Below are 27780 nucleotides of genomic sequence, written 5' to 3' on the forward strand. Positions count from 1 at the left end.
AATTAATTCTATGGAGATGTCGACATGCAAGTGTTCCAGTGGTTACCGCAGCAAAAGAAGTGTGCGTGTCCAAAGCCCTGCTGAGCTCCATTAAATAACCACTTACCTGCCACACCTACACACCACACACAAAGCATTACAGTACAAACCATTTATCAGACACTCTTATCCAGTGCAGTTTGAACACAGGAATACGTGTGAAGAGGACCCTAGAGGACAGTACGGTTCCGAGAGATACAATTGGACTTAAACAACTTAAAACTAGCATACCATGGTTGGCAGCGAGAGTACAATACAATATCTAATACAAAAGCAAGAGAAAGCAACAAATGTATATTCAACAATTTATTTGCGATACATGACAAATCCATAACACTGCTGTGTGAATCAGGTTGGGGGGGGGGGGGGGGAACTGAACCCATTTCAGATGAGGAAGACCACGTCCTCAGACACCATGACCTGGTTATCGTCCTGCATCTGACCCAGAAGCGCCTTCACCTCGGCATCATTGAACAGGTCATCCTGGCCCTTGTTAACGTGGGCCAGGAGCTCTGGGACAGGGATGGACTGCGAGCGCGTCCCCTTAAACGCAGTCAGCAGGGCGGCCTTAAACGCCCTCAGCCTGGGCAGGGAGGGGTCAAAGGTCATCCATTATGGGGCTCAAGAGATTAATATATCGGTATAGCTATGCTGGCAAACAGCTACATGGAAATAGTTCAAATACGCAACAGAAATCCTTCACCTTTAAATCAAAATCAACTGTACAATTTACTTGAATCAATTAACCACCAACATTTCCCCTAACCAACCTCTCCTCCAAAATGAACTCCATCCCTTCCCTCCAAAAATTAAATAAATTCCCATAAATTAATATAAAATGAACAGAAATGAGGAGAGCCGTACCGGTCTTTGCTACCGTCAGCCTTCCTCTGGGACTGTCTCAGTGGGGTGGGCTTGGCCTTCTGACTGGGGTCCGCTGGGAGAGAACCAACAGCAACGTCACCTGGGACACACTCCCACACCCATTCACCAGAACCAACATCCCCGGACCCAAGACACACTCCCACACCCATATCACAGTCACCGGAGCTGGGACACACTCCCAAACCCGTTCAGCAGAACCTGAGCCCAACAAGGCACTCACTCTCCTGCGCATCCTCACTGAAGTCAAACGGGTCGTCTCCCGCCCCGGTCACGTCCATGTCGTCCTTGGAGAGCCGAGAACCCTTCCTGAGGAGAATTCAGCCGGGTCATCGTACAACCTCCAGACATTAATCAAATTCATGCCAACATCTTTAATTGGGTTTCATTTGTGAAGATGTTCAGGGAATCATTTTCCAACCCCACAAAATAAGTAAAAAAAAAAATTCACCTACACCCAAATCCAAATACCAGGGATTTTTTATCCCTTCTACATCACTTGGAACATTGTTCAAATGTTTTGATCAAACTCAAATTTTAATGATCACTGCCTGACCTTGTGCTCCTCTGACTGGCCAGGTCCTGGCTCTGGCTCTGGCTCTGTGAATCCTCAACCTCCATACTGTCCTCGGGAACCTTCCTTCTCTTCTCCTTCTCCAGAATCTTCAAAAAAAATCAGGCGAATCGTTCCCTCTTAAACCCAGGTTAACTTGCAACACCTAGCACATTATCCCAACACAAAGCCCAGCCTGATTCCAGCACCCTGAGCGCTGTATCAGCAGGCTATAGGAGGGAAGGCCGTAGGGAGTGACTTGTTAACGTGAGAAGGTGTACAGGGAAAGAGGACACCCATTAAAAGGGGCAGCTCTACCTTTTTAAAGTAGGCGAACTGCATGAGCTCCAGCGCGGTCTCCGCGTCGGCCAGGTCGATGGACTTGCTCATGCGGGCTTTGGCGTGAGCCGTGGCCAGTCGGATCATGGTCTCCAGGGCTCTGGCTGTGACCGGCATCGTCTGAGGAGACGGTACACGCAATCAGAACATACAACGCACACGCGACCACACAGGAGACCTACATTTTATCTTGCTGCACTGATGCCTTCTGACCAATTGTTTGAGTCTCAGTTTTACATTTTATTCTCAGCAAGGACTTACCCGTTTAAGTCAAAATGCAACACCCCAGATTCAAAGCAAGGGGATACAGGCAGCCATACGCTTACATTTTGTTTAAGCATGTCAAGCATTAGGCACTGAAACCTTTTAAAAACAAACCAGGAACTGCATCTGGCTTTTCTTCCCGAGCACTACGGAGGCAGAAACACAGCACATACAGACTTTAGAAAAGGCAGAAACCCTTTGAAAAAATAAATTGTATGCTGAAGCATACCATTTTATACTTAGGAATACTTGAAAGTATAATTAAAGCATACATCAAGTATGCTTTGTACACTGTACGTTAGTATTCAGCCCGTTAGAGCGCCTACTCGTGCGCTGTCGGAGTTGACTTGGTCGTGGCTCCTCAGTTTGGAGTACTGCTCGGCGATGTGGTCCGAGGCCTCCTGGGTCAGCACGGGCTTCACCAGCTTGGCCACGTGGATGTACTTCTTGATGAACTCCATGGTGACCACCTTCTCCCTGGCAACAAACCCGACAGGCCCTGGTCATCCCCTGCTCTAGGCTCAGGTGTCAGGGTGGGCAGTCAACTTCACTTAAACTGGGGAAAAATCCAAATAATAATAATGCACCCAGTGTTCTGTGGATACATCCGATTACTTAATTTAATTTACAGAGCTAATCAGATTGACACAAGCTTGACCCTCCCCAACTGAATTTGTAAAACCCACATATGCCAGCTGAATCTGGATCAAACCGGTTACTTTTTCTTGCGGGACCCGTGCAGAAGGTTGTCCTTTTTTTCGTAGACCTGCAGCTCCTGCTCCGCCGCCTCGGTGGCGTTGGGGTCGTCCGTGGCGAACACGTCCACCGAGCTGCCCATCGGCATGGCTGCCAAACAGAGACCCGCACGAGACCGTTAGCCACAGCCCCGAACCCCAGCCCTGCAGGACACGCTCCACACATCCCACCAGGAGCATGAGCCACACCCGGAGAGAGCATGATGCACATGCTGGAACCCCAACCCCATGAGGACCACACCCTATTCCAGAAAGATCATGAGCTACTTTGCCCTAGGAGGATTGTGATCCACATGAAAAAATAAACAAACAAGAAACTTCAAACAAGACAAAATCCACTTTTTACACTTAGCCCACTTTCTCCGTCCCATACTGCCTTCTGTATTCCAGCCTTCCCGTCTAGCCAACCCGTGAATTTACACATGTACTCAATCAGGTCTAAACATCTGGTCCCCTTTTGCCCAAATAAAAAAATATATTTTTGCCGTTTTGGCTACTTATCCCATTTTAATGTATACAGTGTCCTTGGACTTCAAGCACATTCTAATTAAAATCATCATCATCATCATTGTCATTGTCATCGTCATCCCTGCGGTGCCCACCGTTTCACCCCCACAGACTTTTAAAAAGGGCCAAGGAACACAATTCAGTGTAAAATCCATTAATGGTGAAGATGGTGTTGTACCTGCTGAGGGAACCATCTGCCCTCCTACAAAGATCAATGAGTAGGAACAGCAGGCTTTGGTTATATTACACCTACTACTGCAGCGCAAAACTGCTGGACTTAGAAAAAAACAAAAAAAACACTCATACCGAGCAGGATTATCAAGTTCACCGATATAATCAGTTCACTGCAGTTGCAGCTTTACGCCCCTTGTTTGACCTCTTTGAAGCCGGCTATTCAAGCACAAAACATTGAGCGCCCCAGCAGCGATAAACCGCCCGATTATGCGGCGCCCCTGGCTCGTACCGGTGCCCTCCTGCTCTCCGGGCGTTCTGTATCGGTGCATGCGGAGGACGTGATCGGAGATCTCACGGTCGCTGTCGGGGTCCATCTGGTCCAGCACGATGAACAGCAGGTCAAATCGAGACAGCAGGGAGTCCTGCAGGCCGATGTTCTCCATCGGGGTTTTGTACTGATCGTACTGCGGTGGAAATTAAAGTCCCGTCATTATCGCTGACGAAGAGAGTTCTATTGCGACACGATGGCCTAAAACACAACGGTCGAACTGTGGGAGAGGTTTTCGCCAAGGGGATTCTGCTTTACAGAATAATCATGGAGAATCAAGATGTCAAAGAGCTATTCCAAAAAAGGTGGGGCCCAAAATGTGCCCTTGGTGCATTACATTACATTACAAGGCATTTAGCAGACGCTCTTATCCAGAGCAACATACAACAAAGTGCAGATCAAATACAAGTACAAGTGTGAAGAGGACAGTACAGTTCCAAGTCCTAGTGTGACCATACAGATACAATCGGAACCCTTGCAGAATACATCAACTTCCGAACTAGCATACCACAGTGGAGTGGTACCCCGCGTACAACAATACAATAGCTAATACAAAAAACAACAATATCTATACAACTATACAAGTGCCATTACAGTCTATGGCATATACAAGGCTAATCATGGTGGTGGGTTAGGGAGGGGAAAGGCGTAGCCTGAAGAGACAAGTCTCCAGTCTGCGCTTGAGAGAGGCCAGAGACTCCGCCGTTCGGACATCCATCGGGAGGTCGTTCCACCCCCGCGGGACCAGGACAGACGGCAGTCTGTGAGCGTGTGGCGCACCCCGCATCTCACCCTCCCATAGACCGGATTGGCCGCCGCCAGCACGCTGCAGCGTGCATTGAGGCGGGCCTGGATCCCCGCCTTGGAGATGGTGACGCGGCCCTGCTCCATGACCTCATGGATGGCGGTTCGGTCCATGTCGGACATCTTGTCGAACTCGTCAATGCACACCACGCCCCGGTCAGCCAGCACCATGGCCCCCGCCTCCAGACGCCGCTCCCCTGGGCACAGAACACACCACTGTTCCACTCAAAGCACTTCCCCCTCCATTTCCCCATGCTACCTGTCCCTAGAGTCGCAATTTTATTACTGCATTTCATTCCTTTGGCATGTCCGGACATTTTGATTCCTTAGGCTGACCTGCTGTTCGTACTGTCTAAGTCTGCTTTTCCCAGGTTTCCCCCGCAAGGTCACTTTTACCGAACTGAATGTAGCTCCTCATGTGGCCTCCATTTTGTATAATTTAAAAAGTAAAAAATAAAACTGGTCAACTTATCTGGCCTCTCAAGTCTTCGTCTTTTTTTTTTTTTTTTTTTCCTACCATGGTTTCTATGACAGACATCAGTGGTGTTAAGCAGCGATGCAAGAACAAAGTCATGAACCCCAAAATGGGTGCCGCTACAATGAGCAGACAATCATTAGCCAACATCATCCAAAGAAATTGTTTCTCTGAAGCAATAAAATCGGTGGCAGTACCCGTCTCTTGATCGGTGGTGACCGCTGCAGTCAGACCCACGCCGGACGACCCTCGCCCCGTCGTGGGAATGGCCCGCGGGGCAGTGAACAGAACGTACCGGAGGAGCTGAGACTTGGCCACAGAGGGGTCACCTGTGTTGCAAAACAGGTGTAACAGCACCGTACTCCACACAACACACAGGAACAGCTCCTACAACCCCAGCTAACAAGGTTCTCACAATGTTATTGGAATGTTTTGACAGTGTTGTAACATTGCAAAACAATGTACTGCACTAGCTGGCAAGCTATTTCTTGCGGTTTTGAAAGTTAAGCCCAGTGAAAGTGGCCGAATGTGCCAAGCAGACGCACACAGATACTGACCAATCAGCAGGATGTTGATATCGCCTCTGATGCGCGTGCCGTTTTCCAGATTGGTTTCATTTCCTCCGAGCAGCAGACAGAGAATGGCTTTCTTAATGTACTCGTGACCATGGATACTGGGAGCCAGGGACCTGCTGAGATGTTCAAACACATCCTGTCCGAGAAAACAGAAATATTAACAAAACGGAAGAAAAGCAGCCGCAGTCCTGCACCTTCATTAGCAGAACCAGGTGTGACTGCTTGGCTGGAACACGCGTCCACACCGGCTCTTTCTGGGAAAGATTGAGCACCCCTCCTGTAGGATTTCACTCCAAAACCTTACAAAAGCACACCTGCATAACAAACACTTTCACCGTCAGCAGAAATTGCTCACTCACTTTGGAATGGGTCTTACAGAACTTCTTGATTTTGCTCACGTCGTCTGCAGAAAAGTTTGGGACGATTTCTTTGGTCATGGGCTTAATGTTATTGGCTAGCATGATTGTCCTATCCGGAGAAAAAAATAAAATTAAAATAAAGGCTGGAGGGCACAGCAAAAAGGCATATAAATGAGATGTGCAGAAAGAATGTGAAAAAGAAATTATACACTGGCCACATAGCAATTCCTGCCAGTTTCTTGCCACCACCAAATTTCTACTAGACATATGGATATGGTTCATAAGCCCTGGGCTGGGTTCAATTCCATGCTGGGGGAAATCCCCAAAAGCAAGGATGAAATATGGAGGCAGAAGAAAAGTATGAAAATATTGTCAGTCATGTTGATTTATTGCAGGTAGCACCAGCACAGGCCGGGGGCACATCGTACCTGAAGGTCCCGGAGGTGAAGCCCCCCTGCTTGGCAGGGAGGCAGCGGTACACGCCCACCACCTGCACCCGGTCCCCCGGCTTGACCTTGTCCACCAGGTCGTCGTTGCTGATGATGTCGACGGAGCGGGGCAGCTGGCCGGCCGGGGCCTTCTCGGGCATCTCCTGTATGGTGAGGGTCTGGTGGTCCTTATAGGTGCACAGCCCGAACTCCGTCTCCAGGGGGTTATTCTCCTCGTCCTGCATGTCATCAATACACAAACGCACACTGAATATCAGCATCGACAGAATCAGAAGTATTGCGAAGATATACAATTCAGCACTACCAGCTAATAACTAACATGCTTCATTGCTGCACACACCTGAATGCCAGCTTTGACTATCAAAACATTTAATTCAGTTCTGCACTACTGACTGATATTTTACACACGCACACGCACACGCACACGCACACGCGCGCACGCGCAGGTGTCTGCTCCGTATCTGTCTGTGGTGATTTCCCTCACGTCACCCCAGTCAAAGTGAAGCAGGGATGCTCTGGGGAGGGTTAGTGATGGACAGGCCACTGCTCAGAGTAGTCCAAGTATCACCCTCCCCATCATGCAAACTATGATCAACTCCCCCATGGAAGCATTATATGTACAGGGCAGTACTTTTGGAAACAATACTTCATAATGGCAAAGGATAAATTCTGCACAGACAATTTCCATTTACACCCCTTCGTCCTGCCTACCGAGCACACCTTGAAGAAATCGACTATTTCCCTTTGTTAATCCCTTTAATTAAAGAGCCTCAGTCAAATCACTCCCAAGTCCCTCTTTACAACATTTAAGGAGATTAAGCATCTTATCGTTTCTTCTTTTTTTATACATGTACTCAATCTGGTTGCCCTTCTTTGAACCTTTTCCAGCACCTCAATATCCTTCTGGTAGTGCAGTCCCCAGAACTGCACACAGTACTCCAAGTGTGGTCTGACAAGGGCATGGTATAAGTAGTACTTCCTTAGATTTGTACTCAATACTCTTGGCCATGTATCTTAGCATCCTGTTGGCCTTTTGTACCGCTATAGCACATTGAATCAACCATTATATTAGCATGCAGTAGGTAGTAGTGTCTGCTCCGTATCTGTCTGTGGTGATTTCCCTCATGTCACCCCAGTCAAAGTGAAGCAGGGATGCTCTGGGGAGGGTTAGTGATGGACAGGCCACTGCTCAGAGCAGTCCAAGTATCACCCTCCCCATCATGCAAACTATGATCAACTCCCCGATAGAAGCATTATATGTACAGGGCAGCACTTTTGTACTTTGCGCCCTTGCAGAAGGTCTCAGTCCGAGGGTACTATTGTTTGCCCGACATGTCAAAAACACCACAAGACTAGATAAATGTACTGGACTGCACAGTAATGGGGAATTTTGTTCACCTTGGTGGGATAGATGGCGCTGGATGGGAAAGCGTCCAGCGAGGTGAGGTCAGTGTACTTGCGCTCCAGGGTCTTCTTAGTGGCCGGGCAGTAGTGCACACTTCTGGTGATCTTGGGCCTCACTAGTGAACCTATCACAGAAGGGGAGGGAGGGAGATGGTCCATTTCAGGTGAAATTGTACTTCCCTCTAGGGTCTTTCAGCGAACTTATCCCTGGTTATGGGTATGCACTTTGTTGTACGTTGCTCTGGATAAGAGCGTCTGCCAAATGCCAATACATTACATTACATTAATTTCATTAAGGCCAATCATCGCTTTTCATGGATCTCAGATGAAGAAAATCATCCAAGCAAATCCTGTATAAAATAGTGTACATGTTGGCCAAATGTGTCACAGCAGAGGACTGCACTGTTGTTGATGCATTTATACATGACAGGAAAACATTTACAAGATAACTCAAGCGGGTCAATAACCCAAATCTAGTCTGAGGACAGCATACTCTAGTTGCAAGTACTTGAAAGACTCAGCAAAAGATGCAGTTTATACTGAAAAGGTGGCAGATTTAATTGGAATCAACTTACACTTGGTCACAATTCCCTCCACGCAGATCATGCTACCAAGAAACCGTGCGGTAAGCGAACGAGGGGAAACGTGTTTGGATCCGAAACTCCCCTCGAACCCCACGTGGAACTCCTCGAACTGTTTTGCGTACGTTCCGTCGAGGGACGCCACCAAATCTTTCAAAGCGGCTTGAAAAGCTATAAGTTCACTGAATGCATTATTGAGCAATCTGTAAAGAAATGGAACAAATGAAAATGGTGGGGGGGAAAGGCCAATTAATATGAAAGCAGCACGGATCGAGTGTAAAGAGATTTTTTTTTTTTTTTTTTTTTTTAATAGCTCAACTGCACAAGGGCGCTGGTTTCACCCCCCACTAGCCATGTCCACCTTACTCGAAATATCAAAATGGTATGATTTTACAAAACAAATTAATAAAACCCACTATGTAATCCAGGGCTGTCTAACTCGGTCACTAGACAGCTACAGTCCTGTAGGTTTTCACTCGAACCCTAACAATGCACACCTCATTCAACAGTTAGTCGAGGAGTAGAATCGTGCGTGTCAAATTAGGGTTAAAATGAAAACGTACAGGACAGATCTACACGGACAAGAATGGATATCCCAGAATGAATTGGCATTCATTATGTGTAGACTGGCTATAGAACAAACCCAACGTCAATACTCACGCCTTGGCCCGCTTCTCGTTCTTTCTTCGCAAATCGTTGACGTTCACTATGAGGCGACATCCACATTCTGTAACCATACTTCTGACTTTCTCATGATAAATTCCTTGATCTTGCTGCGAAAAGGGAAATAAAAATAGTACATATATATATAAATGCTTGGTTCGCTTCAAACATTTCCCCCTCCCCAAAAAAACATTTCATTCGATTGCAAGTGTATCATTAAATAAAAAAAGCGATTTATTGTGCACTATTTCGGAAGGTAAAGCACAGGTATTCACGGATAAGTAATCATTAATTAATTGATCAACGTCCACATTGCGTTACAAACAAAGCCAAGAAACGTCTTCCATTTGCCATGATTTGTTAGATCAAATGGCTAAAAATGTCAATCTTATTTAACATCGTTAAATGAGATTGCTATGATATTGATTATTGTCATTCACCAATGCAACGAACATCGGCTACTACAACTAGTATAACCCAGCATCAATACGTTCAAAATGTTGCTGCAATTATAGATGGCACTGGAAGCAGCTTTTAAATAGCGTTACTAACGTCGTCATCCAGAAAGTCCAAGTACTCCCGCTGTGCCTCCCGTAGCTCGAGATCTTCAAACCCAGTATCCATATCATTAACAGCCTTACCTTCTGGGCGAGATCACCGGAATTTGTAGGTGAATTTGCGAGTCGGGTCAAAGGTCGTTTCTCAGTTTATCAGTTTATTATAATTTACTTCGATTCCAGATTACCTAAAGTTACAGGCCTGTTTCTTTCACTTATTTGTATTTCACCATCCAGAGGCATTGTCTTTGGAACATTATAGGTGCTTTTTGCGTGTGGCCCAAAAATATGTCACATCAGATCAGCGAATAGAAATCAGTCTTCACAAACGGGGTAACCCGACTTATCTGAGTCAAAATGTGAATATGCTCATTTTAAAGACCCTGGGCCAGGGGCACCCAACGCTGGTCCTGGACCTATACAGCCTGTCGGTTTTTCTGTTACTCAGCCCTTAATTGATTAATTAAAACAGACGATCGCACAGGTAATTCACATCACGTGATGGATAAACAACCATCCCCAACACCGCTCCTGTACTTTGCTGAGTGCATGGATGTAGAAGTGTTTGTTTATTGTATACCTAGTTGATTCAAAAATGACATATTGTTTTGAGAAGCAATTCAATCTTTTGCATTTACTTTCGGCAAATATCATGTTGATCCAGTTTAATATGTTCAAGTTGTTCCAGACAGCAGTATCTCCTAGCCAACAAATAAGGTGACACTCACTGACATAGGACGCGATTATGTTTTGTATCAGTCCCAGTCAGAGACTCTAAAATTTGCCATTTAATCATAATAGCTTGCTGTCGGTAGATCACGGAACAGTAATAGAATCCCTCATTGTATGTTATCGTGCTGCATCAAGCATCCACCAGAGGGAAGCAAAGGACTACTATAAAAGTACGGTTTACTATAGTTGTTGCGCTGACATGACATAATAACTTGTGTACAGTTCAATTGTATTTAAATTTACACTTCTCATTTCAGTTGTTACTTTGATTTATCAGATGAGATCAATCTCATAAACCGTGCTGTGGTATTTCCTAAATATCTCTTGTCTTACTTGGCTGGAGACTTGGACTTGGATAATTATCTTGTGTGGGAGTGAACTTTTTCCATGTGAGATCATTGCCGGTTAGTTTATGCTGTTGAGGAATTCCAGAAATGGATAATAATTATTTTGAATCACAATTTCGCATAACAGAAACTCACTTGTGTTTAAAATCCCAGGGAAAATGAATCCAGTGGATCTATTTCAGAAAAATATAGGAATTAAAACTACCCCAAAAGTGTTCCCTTTGTGCTCGGATTTCTGCAGTCGTTTTACAAAGCATCAAATTTAATAAATTTAAATTCAATTTATGTGACCAGGACAACCATTTATTTAATTTTTTTTAATCCGGCATTTTTTATACATGAGAAGCACGCTTATATGTGCATCTTTTGGCTGGAAAAATGCTGTAAATGAAAGAAAAAAAATGTATACAGTTAGAAAATGCAAGATTTGCAAAACAATTAGGAGTAGCAGAGTAGAATTGTTCACGAGAGATATAACAAAGTAGCCCTTGACACTGAGAATGGACCAGACTATTCACTGGGTATAATCTCAATTGGACCATTGAATGGCCAAGATGGCCAAACAGTAGCTCAGTGTCTTCTGTAAAAGTTTGATTGCGGTCAAGCTACCGCCACCTACGAAACTGACTGTCACCATCATTTATTAAATTCGGCGGTCGCATTTTTCATTACGCAACTGGTCTGGAGAGAACAGCCCAGATCACGTATTTCAGCTTTGAGGACCTTTATACAATGGCCACTCAGTGTTAGCGGCGATGGCACTGAGATGACACAAAGCATCCGATTCAGATGACAGCCTTTGCAAGCACATCAGATAGCGGTCATCGTCTTTTAACAAAAGACGAGTGTCACACGAAGTGTTTTTTGTTGAGCCGAATTGGCTTTCACTGCACCGTGCTTGTCGCTACTATCTGTTGTCGTACCTGAGACGCGTCTCCCTTACCGCATACCTGAGAAGCGCCTCCCTTTGCCCTCTCTGGGTGGGGTACCAGAACACAGGTGATCGCGAGATCTCGGGGGTGTGCGATGGTGATTCACAGAGAGGTCTTTTCGGATTTACTGTGAAAAACAAAACACAGAACGAGGACGGCCACATAAGTCAGTAAGTAGTTTTTAACTATACTATTGAATTAGTACAGCTTTTTTTGCTAATAGACTAACCGACAGAGTGACGTGGAGATGGTAATAGGCTATATTGATATCTGAAGTAGGAGTGAAAATACTCCCGCTTTACTTTCGACTCTATACGCAGCAGAAAACTAACATGAAATAGGCTACTATAAACTTATCTTTCCGTTTCGTTTTAACTTATATACGACTTTTGTACGACTTTACATGCTTTTGTGAATTTCCTTTGCCATTATTAAGCATTCGTAGAAGTTCTTGATCGCTGGTTTGAGCAGGTTAAGTGTTCAGATAAAAATATGTACTAGTGTTAAGTATGTTTTGGAGTTAAATCGATTTTTCAGGTTATTGTTTTACGAGATAAAGGGAATACATATTAAAACAATTGATATTTGTTACGGGTTGAGAAGTTGTTTGTCAAACGGGATAGAGAAAAGGTTGTTTGAATTGTGGTTTCTTTTATAGAAATGAGCCAGCCGTCTAGACCTCACAGGGGACGAGACAGGAACGGCGAAAACAGAGAACACAACCGGGAACCCAGGGACCGAAGGGACCCACACAATGGACGGCCTCCTAGTGACAGGTCAGTTTTCTTTTGCAACTGGATAGTCTACTCATTAAAACAAGTACAGTTTCTGCTATGTGCGTCAGACTTAGTCTTGACAATGAGCATGCCTAACAGTAAGAAGAGAATACACATGCATTCGCATGTTAATTAATTTGTATATTCCTCAGCGGCTGCATTATTTCACTCATACATTACGTTCCGCGTAAGCCATACATTTATACAACAGTTATTTATCTCTCCGCGCGAGCCGGCCACACGCGAGCCTTTGCATTGGCCTTCGCGTTGGCATCGTTACGGTCTGGACAGTGTTCCCCGTCCGAATGACTAATAACGCAAATCCTCTTTTAGCATTGATCCGTCAGAATATGATTCCGGGATTTCATTATACAAGGATGGCTTTTAAAAAATGTTTTATCCTCCTTTGTTTTCTGTGTGACCGAAACTCAGTGAACCAAAGAGTGAATCACTGGCGGTGGTTTACCTGAGGGCGATGTTAGCCGCCGTTTTGCGGGGAGACAATGGGCGCCACCAGGCATTTCATTTATTCATTTAATTTCATGTTTATTTGATCGGGGCAGACAGTGTTTACATAGATAATAGAAATTGTCCAGTGTAATGTATCACAGTGTTTGTTGCTTGTACCACTCCCTAGATGGACAGAAGTCAGCCTCCGTGATGCTCATAACATTAACCCACCTTTCCCTTGGGTAGTCGCTTTGAAAGATTACATTACTGGCATTTGGCAGACGCTCTTATCCAGAGCGACGTACAGATGATTAGACTAAGCCTTCTAACCCTGGAGCAATGCAGGGTTAAGGGCCTTGCTCAAGGGCCCAACGGCTGTGCCGATCTGATTGTGGCCACACCGGGGATCGAACCACTGACCTTGTTGGTCCCACTCATGTTACCTTAACCACTACACTACATTTATGCCCACACTTTGACACATCCTGGTGCAACAGATTCATCCCCCCAACCCTCCGAACTGTGTACTTTAAATTCCTCCTAGTGGACTTTCTAGTTTACCTGCTAGTTTCATACCTCAACCGTTGCTATATCAACCTATAGGCCAGTGCAGGATTTCTTTTTACCTCGTGCTATCTGGGGGCTCAGGGCTATTTGGGGGCTTCCCTTCTGTTACTTCTGTGGAAAGTGCTATTACAAATAAAAATGACTGGGACGCGCAAGGTCGGTGGTTCTAATCCCGGTGTAGCCACAATAAGATCGGCACAGCCGTTGGGCCCTCGACCAAGGCCCTTAACCCTGCATTGCTCCAGGGGAGGATTGTCTCCTGCTTAGTCTAATCAACTGTACATCACCCTGGATAAGAGTGTCTGCCAAATGCCAATAATGTAATGTAATGTTCTGCTGGTGGTTTATTTGCTGCTTTGTTTGCTGTGCGATTAAGAAATGTTTTCCTGGTGATAACTACAAGCTCAGAAGATATGCTTGTACTGGATTGGGTGTGTGCTGATATTGCTGCTGTTTTTTTTTGAAGTGGATGCTTTAGCGCTGATGTCTTACTTGCTGCTCTGAACCTCAGATCTCATTTTGTTCTTGGCGCTCCTACGGTATGTGTTTGACTTGCCTTACCACGATGGCCTTGTACGTCACTCTGGATAAGAGCGTGTCCACCATTATATTAAATAATAACCGATAGAGTAATAAGAGGGCACGATATAAAAAAATGTGCATGATAAAGTAATGCTTGAAATATGACAATCTACTTCACTCTTTCTCTCTGAAAATGGGAACATTCGCCCCCTGTGTCATGATGTGTGGGCCCCAAACAGGCAGATTATAAATAACCAGACAGACAGACAGACAGACAGAAAGGTGACCCCTCTCCTTCCTTCACCAGAGCCTCCACCCAGCCTCCCTACTACCCCCGGAGGAGCTCCACGCCCCCTCCCAAACACCACCGGGACCCCCCACGAGAGGAGCCGCAGGAGTCCAAATGCAGTTACATCTGCTCCAGGAGTGGTGCGTGTCTTTTTGGGGTGTGTGTGTGAGGGGAAGCAGGTCTTACAGGCCTGCATGTCAGTTTCTGACCGCTCCTGTTCGGATGCACTGTGAATGACCTGCACCGTCTTCCCTTAAGAGCCAGCCCATCCCAGATGTGAAGATAACGATGTGGAGTAATGCGGTTTTTATTCATGAGGAGTTTAAAGGTCTGGTAGCGAGCCCAGGTGGAGAAAACGCAGACACAGCGCTGCAGCTAACGGCTCAGAACATCTCATGAGGGAAATATTTCAGCAAAACAGACTCCAACACTACTTTGAGGAGGATTTGCTGAAACTACATAATGTACTGGGCTGTCTTCTAAATTTAAATGGGAATAATACTACTTGCCAACACTTTTTCTTGCCAGTGCTGCCCTATCATTTTTCTTTTTGTAAATAATTACAAGATCAGACCAGTCCCTGAACTGAAATAAAATAAGGAAAGCACCTCCAGTCTCCAAAATAATAGGAGTATTTGTGATTCCCACACAAACTTCACGGACACAAGCTGTTTTTATTTTGTTGATAAAAATACACCTCCAAAATGGTCGCTGTCCTCCATTTCCCTCATGTGAAGCAGTAAGCTTCCCCTCCTGTGCTGTCCTGCCCTGCATACTGGAAATGGTTTCCGGCTGCATTTCCCTGTTCTGTGAAGCCACGCCCTGCGATACTTAACCTGAGCTGCTTCATGAAGACAAAACTGGTTTTACAGGTTTCTGTCTTCTGAGCACACACACACACACACAAAACACCTACAAATACCCTACACACAATACCTACCTATACACCTCCCCGCACACATACAGACATACCCACACAGACACATACTGCCCCTCTGTTGCAGTCTCGGCCTTAGGAATGGGTGTCCGATACCAAATACTCTTAAGCGAGGAGGGAAACGGGAGAAAGTGTAATAGGATTATAGCTGTGTGAATGCAGGAGGAGGTAAGCCCCTGAGATTGGGCTGATCTGCGTGAGACCCCTGTGCCCTGGGCTCACTCTCCGCTGTACGGACACACTCTCCTCGCCAGTCAGCATTCCTGAGTCATGTGACCTGCTACAACACAGGCACGGGGGAAGTACCAGGGACAAAGCTAGCACCTGCGTGCCATACTGGTGGCCAGCATTGAAAGTGGAAGTCTGGATTCTCAAAGCCCTCCATTTTGTCTAGGCTGGGCTGTTCCTTTTGTCGAAAAGATTTTATTTTGTCTGCCTAGCCAATTAATCACCAACAAAATTTGACTGGCAGCACAATCCCTTGAATTCCCAGCCCACATGGATATCCCAGAGCATTACAGCAAAAGAGGGTTGATTCTTTCAGCTAACCTAGAGTGCTTGGTTAAATAAATGTGAAAAATAATGTAGCCTCTTACTGTGATGTACACACACGCACTTTTCAACTGTCGGTAGTGTGGAGTTGTATAAATTGAACCGGCAGCTCACTGACATTACCCCCTTCAGCATATACTGTCCTTAACCTCCATTACTGCTCTGAATCATGCAGCTGCTGAAAGGGGGAGTATTTTTCTAATGTTAGCTGTTTAAGTCTGCTGGGTTAAACGCATAGGTGTTTTGGGATTCAAGTACTGTCCTGTGCTCAGTTGATCTTGCCTGGTGCAACTGAGCCAACCGAGAGGACCAGAAGGTGGGGTTTGCACTTTTTGAGAGTATTTAATAGGCTCCAATACACCAGACGAGCTCAATAAAGCGTAGAAAAACATTTGAATAATAATAATGATGATTACATATTTGACCCAGGTGTAGTCTGTGGATAAGCAGATGGTGATGTATTGCTGCACTCTCCGTATCCCCTCAGCTAAACTATCCATGAGACTGTGGGAATTCTGTCCGTGATCATTTCTCCACCACCCCTTCCCCCTCACAAAATGGCTGATTAATTAGCGGAGGAGCCATGGAGACGGGCTTTGCCCCTAAAACAGTCAGATCCTCGGTGTGTCTGTGCAAGGCAGTCCGCCGTTACAGTGCTGGGATCCACAGTGCCCCAGGGCTCTAGTAGGACAGAGACACAGAGTAATGCCATTTAACCTTCCTGAGGAGGAAGTCTCCCTCATACTTTCTGCTGCCGTGGAAACCTAGGTGCTGTAGTCGGGTGCTGCGATTGCTTAGTAACCGTTGGCAGGGGTTGAAGTAGCAGCAGTAAAAGGCTGATCTATCGATGTGCACTTTGTTCCCGTGAAGTTCCCCCACCCCTCGCTAATCAGTACGAAAGCTTGACAAAGCTCTCTCGACAATCACTTAACCTCGTTTGCATATTCATATCTTGCTTTTAACCAGGAGGAGAGCATCCATTATGGATTTCGGGGTGGGGTCGGTGGCTATGACACTGACATCATTTGCATAAAGTAGTCTGGGCTTAAGAGAGTTAGGGGTGGATTTAAAAGTAGTGTTGGGTTATTTTCCACCGGGGTCTGTGGATACAGACAGAGACTTTGTCCAACTGGTTTTTCCTCTGAATGCAGTACGGCTATAGGACCCCTGATCTGTCCGAATGTCAACAAGCCTGAGCCTTCAGGTCTCATGCCACTTCAGTTAGCTTCTCTAAAAACCAAACTGACACATAAAGTAACATCCCTCAATCCCCTGAGTACCCCAAAGAACTTGTAGAACCAGATTAAAAATAAATAAATAAACATAAACAAACAGGTAGTCTAATTTGTGCATGGTTACTTTGGCAGATTTAACAAAAGTATTTTTTTTTTTTACTGTTCAAAGAGGGACAATCCCAGGTAGAGGCCTGAGTTGAAAGTGAGTTGTGAATAGGTCTCTGCTGAGTGTGACGTGTGACGTGTGTGTGTGTATGTGTGTGTGTGTGTGTGTGTGTGTGTGTGTGTGTGTGTCACCCCCGCGCAGGCATCGTGCTGATCTGCGCAGTCCTGACCAACGCCCTGGTGCTGATCTGCGTGGTGGCTGCGCAGATGGTGATGTCGGGCATGTCGGCGATGGGCGGCCTGGCGGCCGGGGGCTTCAACATCAACTCGGCGTTCACCCCGTTCGAGGGCACCGAGCTGCAGCAGGTGCGTGAGCTGGACATGCAGTACAGCCAGATGAGGGCGCCGGGCATCTACGGCGGCGTGGCCTTCAGCCTGACCAACGGCGTGGTGTCGCTGCTGTTCGTGGTGTCGGGGAACAGGCCGGCGCACCGCCTCTCGCCCAAGCTCCTGCCGGCCCAGTTCCTGTTCACGCTGCTGGGCTCGGTGGGCTACGTGGTGGCGGTGGGGCTCTACCTGCACTTCGTCATCTCGGTCAACGCCACGGACGTGTGCAAGAGGCGGGAGCGTCTGTACGCGCGCAACGGGCAGAACTGGATGAACTGCGACGTGGGCGGGGCGGACGCGGCCGTGGCCCTGTTCGGCCTCATCACCGCCATCCTGTACGCCATCGCCTGCTGGCTGACCGGCAAGGCCATCCGCGGCGTGCGCCGCTACAACCGCGAGCGGGCGCGGCACGAGGCCCGGAGGAACGCGGAGGGCAGCCCCCACCGGGGCGCGCAGCCCCAGAGGGCCCCGCTCAGGTCCAACGACATCGCCATCTGACCCGGCAACGCCATCACCATCTAACCCAGCAACGCTATCTGACCCGGCAACGCCATGGCCACCCGGCAACGCCATGGCCATCTGACCCGGCCGCGCACGCTGAAACTTTCCTGAAATGTGACTTTTACTCCTGACAAATTGTGACTTCGTTTTAAAAGCAGTCACAATGTATTTTTGACTTTTTTTCTCACAGTTGTGAGCTCCAAATGACCTGTAAACATTTTTTTCTATTCCTTGTACAGAAACAAACTTCCAATAGAACATTGCAGTAAAATTGCTTTGGAGTGCTACTAATATTAGCTTTTTACGTATGCAGACAGTAGCCACCCAGACAGATGAGTCTAGGTGCTGATTTTGTCTGGAACGGTGGTAGCTGTCTGATTTGTCCAGAAGGATACCTCCCCCTGCTATATCAGTGGCACACGAGGACGGTAAGATTTTTCCTGCAGCTGAGCTGCATCACGGTTATGTTTTATGCATATTGCAACCGTTTCCATTTGCCTTAATGCACACTTAAAGCAGGTATTTAGCATTTTAAAGAACTCGACTTGGCAAACACTGTAAAAACATTTTCATAGTTTACTAACTTTGATCGCTTTCCATTGAATTTGCCCAATTTTGCACAAAATTGGGATTGTGACATTGTAAGTTGCATAAATACATCCAGATGGAAATATTTTTATGAACTGTATAGTAGTTTCATGTTTGTAATGAATAACAAAATTTGGGATTTTGACATAGATTCATAAAAATGCTTATATTTCTATGAACTGTATAATAGTTTTTTTTAAAATGTTTTTAATGAATAACAAAGTCAATCGACAAGATTCAGTGGAGTCACTTATAAAGTCAATATTACGCAAGTCTAATTTCCTTGTTTTTATGTTGCAATATAAGTGAACTTTGCCCTCAGGAAGAAATAAAAGCAATTTCTTTTTAAATGTGGATATGTTTTGGCTACTTGCAGACTGTATTGCTGCACGATGTCATCCGGGTGTTGATACATCCATGTCGTCTCTATGACATCCTCTGTCTCAGAGTGAGCAAAAGAAAGTCGTTTGAAGTGCTTGCAGTCCACCAGTTGAGCCGTGCAGTGGTTGCAGTGAAGGACTGCCACAGTTAGCCAGGGGGGACTCACAGTGTGGAACAGTGCAGGGAATATCAGGCCACCTGGGGCTGTCTCCCTGGGTAATATTAAGGGCGGTGATACCTGGATCCACGGAACCCCTGGCTACAGTCAGGGTTCGACTGAAAACTGGGGTGTGTCCCTACCTGATTTACCGTACTTTGCATCCAGGATGTGGATTCCACTGCTGTAACAAGATCACGTCATGTAGAGAAGGGAAAGCACAGAACTGAACAGAGGTACAGCTGCAAAACAAATATAATATAATAATATTCATACAATAAATTAAATGTGAAAAATTGGTTATGCATGTAGCCACAAAGTAAAATGTATTTTAAACACCTGGCAGGTACTTTTGTTTAAAGCTGGGAGCAAGTAAATTATAATTTAATCAACATAAAATCAGGTCAAATTCACAGCTTCGCTCAAAACTTCTGAATAAATATTTTCATGTTTTAGTATGAAAGAATACTGTTTAAATTCCTGGACAAACTCAGTGACGGTTTCGCACAATATGAGGAAGACCAGACAAACAGCCCTGGAGCTGCAACACGGAAGAAATGCGAGGAGTTATTGGTGTGGACAGTCTAACCTCAAAGTACTTTTCCATTTGTAATGCTGTACTTTACTTTATTGAGAACACCCTGAGGTCCAAAGGTTAAAATGAGACCAGACCAATAAAATATTAATGAGGTTGTACTTGCGACACCTTGCTCTTTATGAGGAAAACAGCATGGAGCTCCACCAATCACAGACTACATTGGTAACAACCTAGAAAGCAACACTGATGATGATTGGTGGATACTTTCAGGCTGTACTTCCAAGATCCCTGTGGAAATTACAAAAGGTATTTTTGCTCCTAAAAGGTTTCAAAAAGGATAGAAAATAGTTGTGTAGTTTTGCAGCTGCAATAATTCATGCTCCGCTTTTTTCAGCTGTAAGAATGACCTGGTGACAATCTCAATTCTAGGCCAATGTAAAACAGGACACTGGAGTCTCATTTTAAGTGTCTGGTACCCCATTAGTAAGTACCCCTCTGTACTGGAGAATCTGGTACTGATACTATTAAAAAGAACATTTTTTGGTAGCCAATTGTAATTGTATCTAATCCAGTTATACCGCTTACAACCCTGTCCCTTCCCTGGTAGTCCCTCCCTTGGAGCAGCGAGCCAATTATGCCGCTCCATGAGAGCTGGCCAAACTGAGCTTTTGACAGGACCGGGGTCCTCGTTGTGCAACTATAACAAACTGATGGCTGCAGGTCTGTTACTTTAGCTGTGCGCCACCGCGGTCCCTATTCTGGCTTTCATTTAAGCCATGACACGGCTCATCTCCGTGTCATTAACGGCACCGCTGTCCGTATGTGGATTAAGCTCTTAAACACACAGCATTAGCTCAGCCTTCGGAACCTTATTAATGCTTAACCCCCAACTACACTCATTAGGGCACGGTTAATTGCTGAAATGTCAATGGATTCAGATTTAATTTAATCAGATCTACAGTCCGCAGGGCTGAGATCCAGCAGCAGACTGCCGGTCCGATCGGGCTTAATGTTCTCCATCTATGTGGTCATGGTATGCAGCAGCCCTGCCCAACCCTGTTCCTAAAGATCTACTGTCCTGGGGGGTTTTCATTTCTACCCATTAGCAGATGCAGATCTTTGGTAGTTGAATGAGGTGTTTTCTAAGGGTTGGAGTGAAAACCTACAGGAAAAGGGTAGCTCTCCAGGAACAAGGTCGGCAACCCTGGTCCTGGAGAGCCACAGGGTGAGCTGGTTTTTGCTTTCGCCTCAATACCAGCAACCAATTCAGACCCAAGAAACCAGGTGAGGCGAGTTAGCTGTGTCATTAACTGCTTTAATTGATCAATTAAGTGCTGAATAACAACGAGAGCCAGCACACCCCGCGGCTCTCCAGGATCAGGGTTGCCGACCCCTAGTCTACTCAATTTCTCTCCTCATAAGATCCTCATTTTAGGGTGGGAGTGGAGAGCATTTCAGCTCTTTCCCCATTCATGTGGATGTGTGGGGTATGTGACACACTTTGAACGTAGTGGTGCAGTGCACTGAGGTTCACACTTCAGGCATTTAGCAGACAGATTGACAGAGAGTGAATTCACAGCTTTAATTCTTTTCACATACAGCCCGTTTATCGAGCCAAAGACTGATCAATTCAGGTACAGTACTTTTCAAGGCTACAACTGCAGTTTCCTATCCAGGAATCCAACCTTTGGAGTTGCGTTGGCAGTTCCTGAACATGACATTACACTGCCACCTACAGGGCAGTCGGTGTCTGACCATGATGGAGGCGGACGGACTCTAGTCCACATCCATCTCCTGCCTGGCGCTGTCGTGTGCTGGGGGTGTGGATCATTGTTAAACCTTTTTTGCCAGGGAGAGCCCGGACAGATTCCTTAATTCCATTATTCCAAAACATTCAGAGCCCAGGAATATTAATAAGGGAATATTCTCTGACCACCCCACCTGAACGTAGCCCACACAGGTGATTTAAACAAACCCATGGCTCCTACCAGCAGCCTGTCCCATCCACCCCAGCACCCATCACTCACCCATAATACACTCCTCACCACCCCACCTCCTCCACCCTCCATCCCCAATGTCTCCAAAGTCACCTTTCCACATGACACATCTCTCCCTTTCATCCGATGGAAAGTGTTTCATAGAACAAGGGCCTGAGAATGGAAGCTAATCTGTTAGCTGAAGATGTAGCTTTAGAGTTCATAAGCAGAGCTGGACTGAAGCATTAGGCGAGTGCAGGTTCAAGTCTCTGGACGATAATCAGCAGTAACGTTGATGTCCCGGATGCAGTGGGGAGAGTTAGATGTAAATGTTTGAGCGCAACAGTTCATATCCTCTGCATGTTCTTCCAGATTGACAGAGATCACCTATGAAATGAGGTGGTTTACAATGAAAAACACGAGGGGAATGAAGTGGACCTTCTCTGGGTCATGACTGGAGTAGCTTGTTGATCTCCTTCATCAGTCCACGTGTTACTCATTCAGCAGATGGGCCTGACCCAATTCCTCCACAGATGTCGCCTGAAGCACCAGACCAGTTCTCTCTTTTTTTTTTCAGCGAACATCTTCATTCGTGCATATGGTCCTCAACAAGGAACAATGCTTTGAAACCAATGAGGTGGGGAAACTGAAGATTAAATCTATACAGTAATTCCCGCACCAAACAATTAAATTATACGATGTTACCGATTATTACTGGTCATACAGGACATACTTAATGTCAATACAACATATTCACTCATATTGTTTATTTTCATGTTATTAACTAGTTCCATGTTTAAAGCAACATGGCATCTCAAACACCATCACTACCGTGTAGTCCAGCGCTACAAACGTTGAACGAAAGTAAATTTGTATGCATTTTAAAAATCTAACCGTTCAAGGACAAAACGTATTTAAGGTTTTCAACGTCAATGCTGTGTACGTAAAGTTCCCCGAACGTAAACAGGCATGTACTTCCAGGACACCGCTCAGAACAAACACTGGATGGCCCCAGAACGTCCACATTCACTTGGGGAAATGGAAGATAAATGAGTGAGCATGTAAATCTGAAACATGGAGACCATACACAGTTCATGAAATGGGGAGAAGACTGAATGTTAATGAAACTTATGTAGTGGAGACAGTAGTGTCAAAATCTCTATAAAAGAGTGCAAAGTCTTGCACCTAAAATTTGAGGTATATTATTTTAGCAATAGCACAATTCCTTCTTTTTTTTTTTTTTTTTTTTTACACGTCTCTCAGTTTTCCCATCGTAAAAAATGTTTTCCCTTATTGTTTCTTGTTAAGAAAAAATACTATATTAAAATTCCTCCTGTTCAATCTATTAATCCTTTTCATGTGGACTTCATTCCATTCTTCCAGTCTAGTGCTTCACCACTTATGGTTAATTATGCATGACTCTATACTCATATGATCACTGACTGAATTTCCGCGGGTTCACATTTCAGTCTATCGCTTATGCTCTTGACACAGTTAAAATCCTCCAGCTCGCTGCCCTGTGTCACGTGTTCCTCAGACAGAGTCACCGCTCCGATCGGGTCCGGACACAGAAAGGTCCCAAACGCCAGGTTCTTGTCATCCACCTCCACCTTAATAAGGTGTTCAACCAGGTTGGGTTCGGGTGCCGCACTCGGTGCTGTGCCCAACACCCCTCCACTGAGTTCTCCCTGCTTCCGTCTGGTCCGGTGCGGATTTCCACCAGCATACATGGCTCTCCTGTTCACAGGGGCACGGACCGGCCTCTCCTGGAAGAAAACAGACGGACAGAACGGGCTTTAAAGAGTGGGAGAGTGGGATTGAAGATTGGGATTTTGTAATGTTCTTTCTCTGCAAAAATTCTATGTCAGTGTTCTAGAACTTTACTTTCGGTCTCCAGCAGAGGTAAGAACATTCTAACCACACATTTGTGACCTCAAAATAAAAGTTAAATAAAAAAAAAATTTGTTTTTAAGTAAATACTAAACAAAGTTAATAAAATAAATACATTTTAAGAAGACCCTGATACCAAGGCAACATTTCAGATATCTAAAAAGTCTTTGTTTTGAATATGTTGTTCAACAACATAACTTAGTAAAAGAGGTAGCTAACTGGATGCGCACTCTGCAGCTACCCAGCACTCTCCTTGTTATGGGTTTCCAGGTGGTCACTGACTGCTTGTTGTGTGTGTGTGTGTACGTAACGCAGAGGCGACGAGGGGCACTCACTCTCTTCCTGACGGCCAGCGTGTGGAGCTCCCGGAGCAGCTGCAGCTGCCTGGGCGTGGCCTCGGGCTGCTGCTCCAGCCACTTCAGGCTGGTCAGGAGGCAGGTCTCCACCACCGCGTGGGGCACCCTGTCAACGTCCTCCTCCCCTTCGCTGCCCGGCTCGGCCTCACACTGCTGCGGTCACCGGAGAAACGCCCGTCAAACGCACGTCAGGACCAACACAGCGTGTCAAACACCAGAACCAACACAGCGCGTCAAACGCACGTCAGAACCAACACAGCGTGTCAAACGCACGTCAGAACCAACACAGAGTGTCAAACGCACGTCAGAACCAACACAGCGTGTCAAACGCACGTCAGAACCAACACAACGTGTCAAACGCACGTCAGAACCAACACATCGTGTCAAACGCCAGAACCTACACAGCGCGTCAAACGTCAAAACCAACACAGCGCTATAGTAATATATAAATATTGTTGTATTGTATTAGATATTGTATTGTTGTACTCGGGGTATTCTAGCTGCCAACAGTGGTATGCTATTTTGGAAGTTGATGTAGTCTTCAAGGGTTCCAACTGTATCTGTATGGTCACGCTTGGAACCGTACTGTCCTCTCAGGTCCTCTTCCCACTTGTACTTGCGTTTGAACTGCACTTCATGGTACGTCGCTCTGGAAAAGAGCGTCTGCTAAACACCTTGTAATGTAATGTAATGTAATGCTCATATCTCACCTCAGAAATTATCTACTTTATGACCCTCTCAAAACCGGTCCCTGGTGGAAAAGAAAGGGAATTTTTGGGGACGAATATCTCTAAAATGAGATGCATTTTGATTTATGAATTTTCCATACCCATTACATTAAGATACAAATTCACAAAGACTTGTACAAAGTTATGGACCTCTCTAAAAATAACATTTCATGCCGTAACACATTTTTCACCATGACACCCGGCAAACTTCTGTGCTGTGCTGCTCCAGAATTTGGTGTGGAATGGCCCAAAGATTCACCTTTTCAATCAAACCAAAGGAGCACATTGAGCACTGGGACAGGGGCTCAGAAACACAGAGCGCATGTAGCATACGTGTGCTTTTACCTGCTCAGTCACATTTTGGTTGGAGTATCTCCCATGACCTCTATCGTTCAGGCCCAGCTCTTCATCGGTGAACCCGTCGTCGTCATCGTCTTCCTCCGTGTCCTCGCCCTCCTTGCGGTCGTTGCCGGGCAGCAGCGCGCTCCAGTAGCGCCTCAGGAGGCCCACGCTGGGCGCACATGCAGCGCGCCGCTCCTCTTCAGCCGGGAACAGAACTCCCGCTGCGCCTCCATAGACCCCGATCTGCCTTCAGCCGGCGCAAGTGCTCCCGCTTGTACCGGCACTTCGGATTTCCCAGAACCCCCTGCCCCACGGGCTGCTGAGGGCGGACGCTGGCCGGCAGGAACAGGCACTGAATGGACCCGTCCTGTGACACGAGGCTGCCGGCGATACGAGTGGCGGCGTGGTCCACAAGCAGGGCGGCTCGCGAAGGCAGCGACTTTTCCCCCTCAAGTGATCTCTGACCCGCGGCACAAAGCGCCCGCGGAACCAGTGGGAGAACATGTCTGCAGTCAGGGCACACGCTGTGTCGGGAGTAACGGTGGCAGAGCGGACATGACCGTTCCCCTCGAAGGAGCTGGGCTTCTCCTGCGTGTGGACGAACACCAGGGGCAACACCGGACATCGCCGGCCGGATTTCAGAAGCGCGGGCTGCTTCTCGGAGCCGTTTGGCCACATTCCCACCGACAGCAGGCGCCAGCTCAGCTCCGCATCGGCGCAGTGAAACACCTGGTCCGACGTCACACCGTTCTCTTCCCTAAGCCCCTCCGGAGCGCTGCGGGTCACTCGGGTCCGGCGGGCTCCACCGGCGCGCGTCTACACCGTGGCGGCCTTTGAATCCGAACAGCCGCCCAGAGCTCGCCTTAAAAGTTCCCATCGCATCTTTTTGGGCATGTCCGAGCATACGTTAGCGCTGCCCTTTCTAGGATAGCCATCGGACTTGACGGGGTGCCGCGTGCGTGCTGTTGACAGTACCGTAGATACGTGGCTTTGTCGAACTTAACGTCTTTAGAGCTCTGGCCGATGCATCTCCTGTCCAGTGACCCCCCCCCCGGACACGGCCTCCCTGATTACGTGTTCCTCCTTTCTTATCCGAGACAGTGTCACCAATGGCACATTGTATTGTATTCTTTAGAAAGTTGGCTGTAGTGTACCCCTTTGTGCAATTTTGACAGGATTTTCAGTTTTTTTAGGGATGGAAAGTATGACATGGCCGTTTGATGCTGGCCATTTGGAATGAGCGCGCGGGTAGAACTAAAAACTGTTATCTATGATCAAATCTGCCTTTTAGGTCTGGAATGGTTATGATTTGGATTTGTGAACTTAATTCTACATCAGCACTTAGCTATATGTAGGGCTAATGTTGATTTCAGTGTAATATGGCGGATCATCGAGTTTAAAAGCAGCTAGAAGAGCGACCTTGCATTTTCCATAGTACAGAATATATATGTGCGGTTGAGGCTAACCCCTTTCCAGTAATTAAATGCCGGAAATGACCAACGTTAGGTTGCCAGCCACCACAATAACAAAAGAGGAAGTTACTGGGTATGTGGGACAAATTACCAAAATTATGCCTTTAAAAATTAAGCTGAACTCTATGAATTATTTATTTTCTATTTTATTAAAAAAAACAAAAATCTTGGTCTGTGCTCTAGAACGCCATTGATTTCAATCACCAGTAGTGATTGTCAGTTACATCAGAATTATCCTTATTAGGTATGCATCACCTTACACCCTAAAGGGTTAAAACTAGCATTCCTTGTGGAGTCGGGGGTCGCTGCTGCATTATTTGTTATCCTTCAACGGGCGTTCTTTTGAACGTGCAATGAACTACTCGGCACAGAGATAACAAAACTGTCACAAAAAGAACAATGAATCTGCAAGTAAATTTTGATGCTCGGTGTACAGTAATGATATTGAGCAAAACCACATAGCGTGTGACGTTGGTAAGCAGGAAGATCCTAACTTTTGTTACAGTCTTCGTTTTGTGCATTGTATAATAAATCATTACTTTGTGTGAAAAACTGAATAATTTTTTCAATATTTAACTTTAACGTTAACTGAACTAATATTTAGTTGCGTAACCATTGTTTTTGATAACTGCTGCGCATCTGCGTTGCATCGAGTCAACCAACTTCTGGCACCTAGAAACGGGTATTTCAGCCCAGGAAGAACAAACTACATTCCACAGTTCCTGTGAATTTTGGGGTTTTGCTTCAGAAACTGTTTTTTTTATGTCACCCCACAAGTTTTCAATGGGATTGAGGTCAGGGGATTGAGCTGGCCACTCCATTACCTCAATCCTTTTTGTCTGGAACCAAGACATTTCTTGCGGACTCATGTTTTTGGGGTCGTTGCCTTGTTGAAATATCCAATTCGGCGGCATTTCCTCTTCGGCATACGGCAACATAATCTCGTCAAGTATTTTGATATATTCAAACTGATCCATGATCGGTGGTATACGATAAATAGGCCCAACACCGTTGTATGAAAAACATACCCATACCATGATTTTTGGCTTGAATTCAGGACCCGGGGGTCTTATGACGTACTGTCGATCACTACTAGACCCAAAAACAATTGTACTCTCAACAGTCCACAGAATGTTATGCCATTTCTCTTTGGGCCAATGGATGTGTTCCTTGGCAAATTTTAACCGATTCTGCACATGCCATGGTGCTTTACGGGGGCTTCTTGCCGATAGCTTAGCTGCGATCAAACGTCTTCTGACTGTAACAGCACTTGCAGGCAATTGTAGATAATCTTTGATCTTTCTGGAGCTGA

At 46.0% G+C, this 27780-nt stretch overlaps 3 protein-coding genes and 2 non-coding genes across 5 annotated transcripts; 1 reads left to right on the forward strand and 4 right to left on the reverse strand.

Annotated features, from left to right (window-relative positions):
• Positions 1–404: 404 nt before the first annotated feature.
• Positions 405–9861, reverse strand: mcm3l (MCM3 minichromosome maintenance deficient 3 (S. cerevisiae), like). Its single transcript, XM_061239524.1, has 17 exons — positions 9704–9861; positions 9149–9261; positions 8483–8691; positions 7902–8032; positions 6483–6721; positions 6055–6163; positions 5678–5831; positions 5318–5449; positions 4634–4842; positions 3803–3977; positions 2797–2923; positions 2404–2554; positions 1793–1933; positions 1478–1584; positions 1145–1230; positions 904–976; positions 405–622 (listed from the first exon to the last, which is right to left on the reverse strand). Exons 1-17 carry the CDS (start codon positions 9773–9775, stop codon positions 424–426), a joined length of 2427 nt encoding a protein of 808 aa, XP_061095508.1. The 5' UTR covers positions 9776–9861; the 3' UTR covers positions 405–423.
• Positions 6948–7078, reverse strand: LOC133127802 (small Cajal body-specific RNA 8). Its single transcript, XR_009708664.1, has one exon. It is a non-coding gene; the product is annotated as a small Cajal body-specific RNA 8 (non-coding RNA).
• LOC133127801 (small Cajal body-specific RNA 8) lies at positions 7590–7720 on the reverse strand. The gene has a single exon (XR_009708663.1). It is a non-coding gene; the product is annotated as a small Cajal body-specific RNA 8 (non-coding RNA).
• A 1758-nt stretch (positions 9862–11619) lies between the features above and the next one.
• On the forward strand, positions 11620–18978 carry si:ch211-191a24.4 (uncharacterized protein LOC100150331 homolog). Its single transcript, XM_061239637.1, has 4 exons — positions 11620–11889; positions 12378–12495; positions 14342–14463; positions 17355–18978. Exons 2-4 carry the CDS (start codon positions 12380–12382, stop codon positions 18035–18037), a joined length of 921 nt encoding a protein of 306 aa, XP_061095621.1. The 5' UTR covers positions 11620–11889; positions 12378–12379; the 3' UTR covers positions 18038–18978.
• A 2290-nt stretch (positions 18979–21268) lies between these two features.
• On the reverse strand, positions 21269–27505 carry LOC133126699 (uncharacterized). Its single transcript, XM_061239035.1, has 6 exons — positions 27497–27505; positions 25552–25812; positions 25275–25456; positions 25000–25243; positions 23906–24079; positions 21269–23446 (listed from the first exon to the last, which is right to left on the reverse strand). Exons 1-6 carry the CDS (start codon positions 27503–27505, stop codon positions 23108–23110), a joined length of 1209 nt encoding a protein of 402 aa, XP_061095019.1. The 3' UTR covers positions 21269–23107.
• Between the last annotated feature and the right edge of the window lie 275 nt (positions 27506–27780).

This window comes from Conger conger, chromosome 4 (genome assembly GCF_963514075.1).
Source record: "Conger conger chromosome 4, fConCon1.1, whole genome shotgun sequence".
In the NCBI taxonomy this organism is placed as follows: domain Eukaryota; kingdom Metazoa; phylum Chordata; class Actinopteri; order Anguilliformes; family Congridae; genus Conger; species Conger conger.